Raw genomic sequence first — 10,804 nt, forward strand, 5'->3', positions numbered from 1 at the left:
CTAAACCGATTCAAAACTCTATCCGGTTAGTCGTGACGCATGGACCCTGCTTCCGGTCAGTCCAGCTAACGTAAAGCTACAAACATCTCTACTGTTTAGGCTACGTCCACACGTACACGGGTATTTTTGAAAACAGAGATTTTCCGTTTCCGTTTTAAAAAAATCCCGTCCACACGTGAAGTTTTGAGAAAAATATCTCAGTCCACGCGTAACCCCCCCTCCAACAAAACAAAAACAAAGGCAAACGCTGTAATGAGCACGCCAAAGCAACAGGTGGCGATATAATCCTAACCTTGCAGAAATGTTGGCCAATCGGAAGTCTTGAAGCCAGGGCGGGAAAGCATCAACAAAGACGGTGGAACTTTTTTTTACTTCCAACTTTATTTCTTAAGAACAATAACAACAAATATAAAAAGTTTGGCTTCTTACTTGAGAACTAAAAAGCATTCGAGTCTTTCCTACTAGAGTCAGTATAGCCAAATAGCACATTTAGGTAAAAAAGCACAAAATCCGATAAGACATCGCATAGAAGCAGAACTGAGTCGTACATGTGACAGACAGTGAGGTGGAATTATTCCTCAATATCACACTGGAATATGAAACAGCAAAACAAAACAAAACAAGAAAACGTGGACTGGGAGACTTGTCAGGGGAAATAAGGTTAGCCTACCATACATGTATAAACGAATGCCCTACTGTATTTCAGTAGCCCAATTATAGATGCCTTTAGCACCTTTAGGTTTGACCTAGTAATGATACAGCTCGGCTTCATTTCTTTAACTACTGTGTAGCTTAACCTACACGAAGTCATCATAATGACAGATTTATATTCATCTGAATCTGCAGTGTAACTGTGTTGGTGTTGAATCCCTACCTCAAGAATGTTGTAGAGTTAAAAGTATAGGAAAAGAGAACACTTAACCTAAAATATTTAAGTGTAGCACTTAAGTAAATATTAATCTTGGTATTCCACCACTGATTTATTTTTAACATTTATTGTGGTTAATTAGTTTTTCATTGTTTTATTCTACCTTTTGTCAAGGCAAAACTCAAGGGCCACAGACAGGACAGACTTGAAAGAAGACTTTCAACTGAAACACATTTGCGTAATGTTGCAGAGGTGGACATACAGATGAAGAAAAGAATTCTGGATATGATGGAGACATCTGAGAGGCGAGCTTCTGAACATCACAGTAAATTATAAGTCACTCTTGAGAGACAAGTTCAGTTGCAGATGGATTTTTACTGCTAAGACAAGTCATGCATCCACCACCACAACCTTTCAACCTGCCACCACACCATGGTGGGCACATCTATGCATGTGCACCACCACCACACGCTGTACCTGGCTCATTTCCACCCAACAGTACCATAACTGAGCTGCCAAGCAGCACACCCTACCCACCCCTACCTTTGCAGGGAGCAGGGCAATTTTTCTTCACACAAGCACTTTTGGAGGATGATATTTGAAATAATCTGCATCGTTACCTATGCTGGGAAATTAATAACTTATGTTGGGAACTTTTGGGGCTGCATCTGTATGCTCAACTGTTGGCATGTTAAATGTTTTCTATTAGCTATTATGCAGCTCAAATCCTTTGTTCAAAACAGCACTTTGACTTTGACTTAAGTGTAAGAGGTCTTCCTCCAAATAATCAGACCCAACCAATATAACCTCTTCAATAAAATTATCTTATCTTACATAAATAGGCTGTTGATTTTCTTTACTCATTTCAGTTATTACCAACAAAATAGTTGCATGTTTAATCATCTGGGAATTTACCCAGATTTATTTATTTAGACAGAGATCTTAACCCCCCCCCCCCCCCCCCCCCAATGTTCAGCACAAAGTTACACCGATGCATGTTCAGGATCACAGTGCATAGATTGTGAAGTGTCACATATCCTGACTTACAATTTCTGTAGATATAACCGTTTATATCCCTCTCCAGGCAGGCGTTGCCGATTTGCAACAGTTAAAAAACGAACACCCTGATTACCCCACATACATATTTTATTAGTTTTTTTTACTCAGAAGTACCACTGCTGGACTTGGTTGTGCATTACCAACGAAAAGTTTAATTTGAGCCTGAGAGGGATATCAGTGATGTCATGCAATCTAGTCTGTGTGTCTGTCCTTTTCCTGCTGAATTACTTCAGTGACTGTAATCTATCATGTCCCCGCGGGGTCCTTCGCATATAGGTGTAACATAGAATCAGCCAATCAAATCGCAGCTTTTCAGCCAGTGTAAAAAATTATATATATTTTTTGCACTGAATCATCTGAGCGCAGGTGCCCAACCTGGCAAAGATGCCCAACGGATTTACTTTACCAAATGGGTCATCGCGGCCTTACCGTATTGGTCCATTTGATTGACCTTGGTCTTTATTGTTTATTTTATTTTCACTTGCTACACACGGGACAAACATGATAAATCAACAACTGACAATGACTAATTAATATTAAAATCTGTAACATAATGTTTGGAGTTTAGTCTGTTACTGTTGCTATTTTTACCATTTCTTCTTGGAGCAACTGTAACCCACATTATTTCCTTAGGGATTAATAAAGTATTATGATTCTGATTGTTTCAGGATGACCTGCCATCATCCAATCACACATCTGCTTACCTGCATCTGTTGCTCGCTTCTCACTTTTCGCGTATAGAATTTCGAAAAAAACATCGGTGCAAATTATAAGTCTGTATCATGATGTCTGGTGTTTTCGTGTTTGTTGTTTTGTTTTTATTTTATTTTATTTTGCGAGTTGGTTATTAGACGCTGCCCCAGCCACTCAGAGAATCCCCCGCCGCCCCGCCCTCTCCTCCCTGAGCCGCAAGCAGCAGGCGCACCTCGCAAACGGAGGGCGCCCTTACTCCCAGCAAATGGGCGATAGAAAACCGATCGGTGCCTGTGACATCCCCGCTATGCCCTGGCCAGCATGAGAACGAGCTTTTTTTTTTTTTGGCCGGTGCCCGTGATGCCGCCCCTCACCACGATGCCGCCCCGGGCAACGGCCGTGTCGCCCGTATCAAAAACAGCTTCTGGTGGCATTTTTTTAACCTTTCGTTTTAAAAAATATCAAGAGCTAATAGAAATCAGATGAGTAAACAGCAGAGAGCAATCAGGAAATCAGGATGGAAAGTAAAACTTAGGACTGATACAAACATTAACACTGAAACATAAAGAACGATGAAGGAACAGCCTACAGGAACATATCAAACACGACCATAAGAAGACTCACAACACACATGAAGACAAAGATGAAATACTGACAGAAAAACTTAGGCAGACAGAACTGACTACAGTCCCGATCAAAAGTTTAAGATCACTTGAAAAATGGCAAAAAGAAAAATCATATTTTCCATGGATGGATCTTAACAACATGCAACAAGAAGAAATGGGAGTGAGACAAAACATTTATTGAGAACAACTCTTAAACTGAGACAGGCTGTTTCACAGCTGAGCAAAAGTTTAGGACCACGTGCCTTTAAAAGGCCAAATCTGTGCAAAAGTGTGGATTCGCTGTCATTTTCTGTCAGGTAGTCACACTGTGGTCAGGTTGTTGAAATGCATAAGCGGGGTGTCTCGCAGCACGCCATCACTGCTGAGGTGGGACGCAGTAAGACAGTCATTTGGCATTTCTTAAATGATCCTGGGGGTTATGGAACAAGTCAAGTGAAAGACCAAAAAAATTTTCACCAGCACTGAGCCAGAGGATCCAGTTGGCTGTTTATCAAGACACTGGATGATCCTCCACCCAAATTAAGGCCGTTACTGGTGCCGACTGAAGCCTTGTCGTCTTCAAAGGCCTCGTCTCCTTGAACTCCACAGAACTGACCGTTTGGACTTTGCAAGAGAGAAAGAAAGTTTTATTCTCTGATGAGAAAAAATGTAACCTTGATGGTCCTGATGGTTTCCAACGTTACTGGCATGACAAGTAGATGTTTTCTATGCTCCACAGTGGAGGGGGCGCCATAATGGTCTGGGGTGCTTTTTCCTTCAGTGGAACAATGGAGCTTAAGGAGTTGCAGGGGCGTCAAACAGCTGCTGGCTGTGTCCAGATGTTGCAGAGAGCATCTGTTATGACTGAGGCTCCTCATCTGTGTGGTAACGACTGGATTTTTTTTAACAGGACAACGCTACAGTGTTGGGAAGGTTACTTTTAAAATGTATTCCACTACAGATCACAGAATACATGGCCCAAAGTATATTTTATAACGTATTCCGTTAGTTACTCAATGAGAGTAACGTTTTCTGAATACTTTGGATTACTTGTATATTGTCATGCTTTTTACAACTACTTTTTTCTTAAATAAATCTACTACATCATGTGTACTTTTTATGTCATGTGTAATTTTCATTGCAAATAGTAATCACAGTTAAATTAAGAGGGGATAGAGCTGTGATGTCATCAAGTACACTGCCATTGCAATTGTAGAACGATCGTGCTGCGTTCTCGGGAAGCCTGGACTCCCGTGTGAACTTAGGACGTCCAGAGTAATGAGAATATCCTGTGGTATGAGGTCTGGTTAATAGCATTGTCCTGTTATAACTGCTTCAGACATCTATCACCCTCTTCCTGTAGCCACTTCCTGGGTCTTGTTTCAGGGCCTCATAAATAATTTTGTCACTGAGCAGTGACAAAATTTTCTTATCATAGTCTTTTTGGTTTAGCAAAACTGTGCACCTAGCCTTGTCCGCCAGAAGGATGAGAATGCTGTTGTAATGTAATGAAAACCTTTTTTTTCCTGATTTAATGAATAAAAAAAATATGCCAGCAAACTAGAGATAAAGATACTTGGGCAGGTTGTCATATTATAGAACTATAGAAAACAGACATGCAGGCTACCCAGGTGAACGCTGTGGCCGAATATAGTACTGAAGCAGTAGGAATGTTATATCTAAAAGCTCTGTGCTCATCTGAGCCTTACAGCTAACTGAACTAAATGTACAGTCGAGGCATGCAGTATGCTCACAACTTTTATGTATTCAGTATGTGGGTCGGAGTGAATGTGGACAGACAAAACATACTACTGAGTTTAATTTTGTCTGTACGTCGTATTTATGATTAAAAACAAATGTAATCAAATTAGATATTGATATTTTCATATGGGAATTGATCCTGCAACATGAAGTGCTGATATTGGATCAATACGTTATCGATACGGTCGCCACTGACAGAAAATGGCAGTAAACATGTTTTTAAAACTTTAAGCACTTATTTCTTAAATCCAGCTCCACACACGGTGTTACGTCTATGTCAGTTACGTGTAGCATTGCATGTCCCCTTTAACCCAAAGGAGATCCTTAAATATCCTAAAGTAATTGTTCCTAATGACAAAAACTGGCAGCTTCCCAAAAAATGCAGTAATACTGTTATATATTAATATTGTTTTGCACTTTAAATGAGTCAGTCTTTTAAAACTACTTCTGCCTAAGATATTCGTATCAAGTATAATTATATTTTGGGGGGTTTAACCCTTTGAAGGCCAGTATGTTTACATAGCTGCACTGTTTTTTAACTGGAAAACACCCAAAAAACTAAAATTTTTTCCATAAAATACATTTCAAGAAAGATTTCATTGCTATTATAATTAGGCCTTTAGATTGGCACCAAGGTAGATTTTGATTCATCATTATGTTTTTTTGCAGGGGCACAGTAAATGTAATAATCATAACCTATAATGGTATATGATGTTTTTCACTTTTTCCACACTAAATGTTTATTACCTTGCTAACGTAAATAAAAATACAAGCTCAGTTTGAACTAGAAAAACATTTATTTTAGAAAGATAAACATGAACATTTATGTTGTTGGGGATGGGGAGAGAGACAGTGTTGAAATCTCCCAATTCTTTGAATCTTTGGGCTGAAGGAAGGACAATACTCAGTGTATATATGCTCAATCAACAATCATTTATTTCCATACAATTCAACACAAAGAGCATTTAGAACCATCATGATGGGGAGACATGCCTGAAGAGGGTCACAGCAATCTCAAAATGCAAGCCCAAACATTAACATTCTTCCTCTCTTACGGCGCCTAAGTTATGACCTCGGCAGTTGTTTCTCTGCTCTCTGTAAGGTGGGGGTATGGAATGTGGTCTATCTCCCCTATCTTAGACACAGAGTCTCCTGCTTACAACCTTCTTTTTATGATTCAACAATTAAGCATGTCAAGAAAACAGTGTAATACATTCACAGCAGATCAAGGATACAGAGTGATGCACATTTATCTAATAAACTAATAAGTGAATATGTTCTTTTAACTCAAAAGTATAATGAGAACTAAACTACATACAGATCACACACTCTATATTAAAGGGTATAATGTGATCTACAGCAGTATTCTAATTCAACTACTTTGATTACATATATAAGGTAACACATAATAACAGAATAATCTGATAACAGACAGGGAGAGAGGTAGTATGTGTCTGGGTGTGAGAGTCCTGCTCAGTAGTGATGTGCGATACCACTGATTTCCTTTCCGATCTGATACCAACTAATATCAACGATACTGATCCGATACCGATACTTTGTACAAAAATTTATTTTATTTATTGTATCTTTTATTGTATCTCAAATTATAGCGTCATAATGATTACAGGACATCAGATACTTGTTCTTATCACTTAATAATGCAGAATTCATCATATAGAAATAAAAAATCTGAAGTTATTTGAACTATTTGAGCACCTTGCCAGCCTGTAGCACTAAAGGACTCAGTGAGAGCACCTGTCCCTGTCCTCTTCAGTTCGCCTCAACATATGCTCGTCATATTCTGTGATATGATTTACTCTGAGCTGTTTGACAAGGTTAGTGATGTTGCCACAACCATTCATGCCAACCCTCCCGATTTTTCCAGGAGAATCCCGAATTTCAGTGCCCCGGAGCCACCATTCTCCCGAATTTCTCCCGATTTTACACCCGGACAACAAAATTGAAAAACCATATCGCAGAATTCATAGGGCCCAGCCAATTCCAGTTTCCAGATACTTAGTTTTAATATTACTCTTATTTCTCTTTCTGGGTCGCAAAAAAACTTTTAACATATTTTCAGGTGAGAATGTAGCTGTGTGAACTTCAAATATCTGAGCCGACACATCGTCTTCAAACCCCCGCGGTCTTTCGCTACTCGGGTTAAACATGATGTATAAGTCACTTTGATAATTAAAAATGTTATTGTTTGGCTTTTTCAGTGTTTTATTTGTTCGGGAGTAAATCGGGTTGGCTGAGATTAAAGTTATTAGATTAAATTAAATTTAACTTTATTAATCCCTCGGGAGGGTTCCTCCGGGGTTTTCACACAGCTGAATAAACGTCAAACAGGAAATGATTAAATAGAAGTGTGAGACGGTCGAGGGTTTACACCAGCGCCCGGTTATATTTTAGATAGCAAGGAGCAGACGGCAGAGTTTCACTCCACCGAGGGAGCTCGTGACGCACTACCTGGCTTTCTTTAGACCGCGAAGGCCGGGTCCTCAGGTGGAAGCAGCCTCTGAATTTGGACCCCTGCAGTTTCTGGGCCGGCCCATTAGAATGGTGATATTTAACATATTTTATCCGATAAATAAACACTGTAATTTATTTATCCCCCCCCCTTTTTGAATGTCTTCCTAATTCTGAGGTCTCAAGGTTGGCAAGTATGACCACAACACCTCCCTTTTTTGACACATGTATCGCAAACCACGCCTCGGCTGTTTGTTGATGTAAAATACGCCCGCACATGATTCCAATTACGCTCAGCCAGTGTTGTGAGTGCGCGCGCCAAGGGGCACCAAGACATTTATACAGCCGCATTTCGCACATGACTATGAAAGGCGGAAGAGGAAGTAGTTCCTTGGAATGTAGACAATCCGAATGATATAGTTTCTTTCCTCTGTGTTCCTGTTAATGATAATATTTTTACCCTAAATTACTAAAATATTGATATTTTAATATGAGAATCGATTCTAGAACATAAACGATTGGTATCGGAGGAATTGATATTTCAGGATCGATCCGCACATCACTACTGCTCAGATGGGGCAGTTGTTACAAATGGTCACACTGTGGTCCTTGCATGTATACTTCTCACATTTGCAGCAGGTGTTGAAAACTCTTCTCCTTTTGTCTTTGCAAAGTTCGCACTTCCCCCTGCTCTTACATTTAATGATGGGAGAGTGGCCTGTAGCCGCTGCAGCAGTAGTCAGATTTGTGACTACTGCTGCAGCGGCTGATGAGCGAGGAAGGTGCCCTCTCTTTGCTATGTGTGGGTTCACCAGCATTTCTCCCACTTCTTCAATGAAGACCCTCCGTCTGTATCCTTTCTGCTTCTGCCAGGATGACTCGATTAATGTCCACAGGACGTAGGCATTGTAAAGTGAAACATCAAGGACGTTGTGGAAGAGGGCCATTGGCCAGTAATTTGTTTTCCTCCTGCAGGAGTAGGTGCCAACAACCTAACAAAAAAAGAAGCATAAAACATACATATATATTAGACATGAATATGAGCAAGAATGAATAAATATATGCATAACTGGTTCGTAATGACACCTACCTTATCAAGGTTGTCGACACCTCCTTTGCATTTGTTGTAATCTTCGATTATTACAGGCTTTCTCTTCCCTTCTTTGCTCACGTCTGGGCAGCGGTGTTTTGTGCTTAGTAGCAGCACATTCTTGCCCCGTCGGGGGATGTAAGACACAAGTGTGTGGGTGTTTGTAAAAGCGAAGATGGAGGAGAAGATCTCTCTCTTTTTTGCCTGGAGCAAATGAGGTGGAAGCTCAGGCTTGTTTTGGCGAATTGTGCCAACCAGGGCCATTTTCCTCTTGAGTAGCTCATCTGCCAGTGCACAGGAAGTGAAAAAATTATCACAGGTGACGACGTGTCCCTGGAGCCCCTCTGTCATGTCCAGGACCACCCTCATCCCCTGGTTAACTTCAACACGATCTGGAGCTGCTTTGCCCGTGTACACCTGCAGTCTCCATGCGTAGGATGTTTTGACATCACAGGCTGCCCAAATCTTGATACCATATTTGGCCGGCTTCTTTGGCATGTACTGCCTGAAGCTACACCTGCCTTTGAACGCGACGAGTTGTTCATCCACACAGAGATCTCTGTCTGGGCTGAACAGCATCTCCAGGCGGTGCGTCCACATATTCCAGACTTTGCGGAAGGGAGTCATCTTGTCAACACGGCGTGGGGGGCGGGATAGCTTATCATCGAACCGCAGTGCTCTGCTGATGTTCTGAAACCTCTTCTCGGACATCGTAGCCCGGAAAATGCTCCGTCCCCATTTTTCACTCCAGAGGCTCTTCGTTGATTCGTGTTTTGACCTGTAAACACCGGACAAAACGAGCAGCCCCACATAAGCCCGAAACTCCTCTGCGTCTATATCTCGCCAGCCGGGAATTTTGCGATTCCCATGCAGGTTTGTCATGGACACAATATGCTTCACGATCTCATCCGTTAGAAACAGCGCGAAGCTGGATATGGGGTCAACGATTCGGAGAGTGGCATAGCGTGTAGGTCCCGGGGTCAGACCAGTGGCTGCTGGGATGTAGCGGAACGTCTCAGCGTTTGTGGGAGACCAAGATATTTTTCCATTTTTTGACGTCCATGCTGCTTCATCAATTTTCTCTCCGTTTTCATCTCCAGCCGCTGCTGCTTCATCAATTTTCTCTTCGCTTTCATCTTCATCCGAGTCGGAACTGGACCCCAGCTGCTCTGTTTCTGCCTCCGATACCTCCTCCTCTTCCTCCTCGTCCCCAGATTCCACGGGGGATAACGCGGAGCTATCCTCGTACTCAGAGTTCATGATGACTGGATATCACGGATATTTAAATAGATTTCCTTATGCGGCCAGGAGATCGTTTCTCTTGCCTTCCCTTTTGCCAGCACGTGCAGGACTAAACCGATTCAAAACTCTATCCGGTTAGTCGTGACGCATGGACCCTGCTTCCGGTCAGTCCAGCTAACGTAAAGCTACAAACATCTCTACTGTTTAGGCTACGTCCACACGTACACGGGTATTTTTGAAAACAGAGATTTTCCGTTTCCGTTTTAAAAAAATCCCGTCCACACGTGAAGTTTTGAGAAAAATATCTCAGTCCACGCGTAACCCCCCCTCCAACAAAACAAAAACAAAGGCAAACGCTGTAATGAGCACGCCAAAGCAACAGGTGGCGATATAATCCTAACCTTGCAGAAATGTTGGCCAATCGGAAGTCTTGAAGCCAGGGCGGGAAAGCATCAACAAAGACGGTGGAACTTTTTTTTACTTCCAACTTTATTTCTTAAGAACAATAACAACAAATATAAAAAGTTTGGCTTCTTACTTGAGAACTAAAAAGCATGTAGGAATGTTGGGAGCTTTTGGGGCTGCATCTGTATGCTCAACTGTTGGCATGTTAAATGTTTTCTATTAGCTATTATGCAGCTCAAATCCTTTGTTCAAAACAGCACTTTGACTTTGACTTAAGTGTAAGAGGTCTTCCTTGTAATTTACAGCCCCCCCCCCCCCCTCCCCCAAATAATCAGACCCAACCAATATAACCCCTTCAATAAAATTATCATGCAATCAGCTCTGTGGTAAGTCTGTGTGTCTGTCATTTTCCTACTGAATTACTTCAGTGACTGTAATCTATCATGTCCCCGCGGGGTCCTTCGCATATAGGTGTAACATAGAATCAGCCAATCAAATCGCAGCTTTTCAGCCAGTGTAAAAAATTATATATATATTTTTTTGCACTGAACCATCTGAGCACAGGTGCCCAACCTGGCAAAGATGCCCAACGGATTTACTTTACCAAATGGG

General features: G+C 41.4%; 1 protein-coding gene and 1 long non-coding RNA gene across 2 annotated transcripts; one reads left to right on the forward strand and one right to left on the reverse strand.

Moving 5' to 3' along the window:
* Positions 1–337: 337 nt before the first annotated feature.
* On the forward strand, positions 338–1,707 carry LOC143420309 (uncharacterized). The gene is made up of 2 exons (XR_013100129.1): positions 338–660; positions 1,043–1,707. It is a non-coding gene; the product is annotated as an uncharacterized LOC143420309 (long non-coding RNA).
* Positions 1,708–5,898: 4,191 nt separating this feature from the next.
* LOC112435402 (piggyBac transposable element-derived protein 4) lies at positions 5,899–10,234 on the reverse strand. The gene is made up of 2 exons (XM_024803921.2): positions 8,546–10,234; positions 5,899–8,447 (listed from the first exon to the last, which is right to left on the reverse strand). The coding sequence occupies exons 1-2, from the start codon at positions 9,803–9,805 to the stop codon at positions 8,025–8,027; spliced, it is 1,683 nt and encodes a 560-aa protein (XP_024659689.2). The 5' UTR covers positions 9,806–10,234; the 3' UTR covers positions 5,899–8,024.
* Positions 10,235–10,804: the final 570 nt, after the last annotated feature.

The sequence above is a fragment of the Maylandia zebra genome, linkage group LG2 (genome assembly GCF_041146795.1).
Source record: "Maylandia zebra isolate NMK-2024a linkage group LG2, Mzebra_GT3a, whole genome shotgun sequence".
Classification (NCBI taxonomy): domain Eukaryota; kingdom Metazoa; phylum Chordata; class Actinopteri; order Cichliformes; family Cichlidae; genus Maylandia; species Maylandia zebra.

What these genes read in the sequence shown, in the direction of transcription:
- LOC112435402 (XM_024803921.2), bottom strand. Translation starts at nt 9,805, where the DNA reads ATGAACTCTGAGTACGAGGATAGCTCCGCGTTATCCCCCGTGGAATCT. An exon ending in GTGTCGACAACCTTGATAAG is followed by an intron (nt 8,448 to 8,545) that starts GTAGGTGTCATT and finishes TTTTTTTGTTAG; the next exon opens with GTTGTTGGCACCTACTCCTG.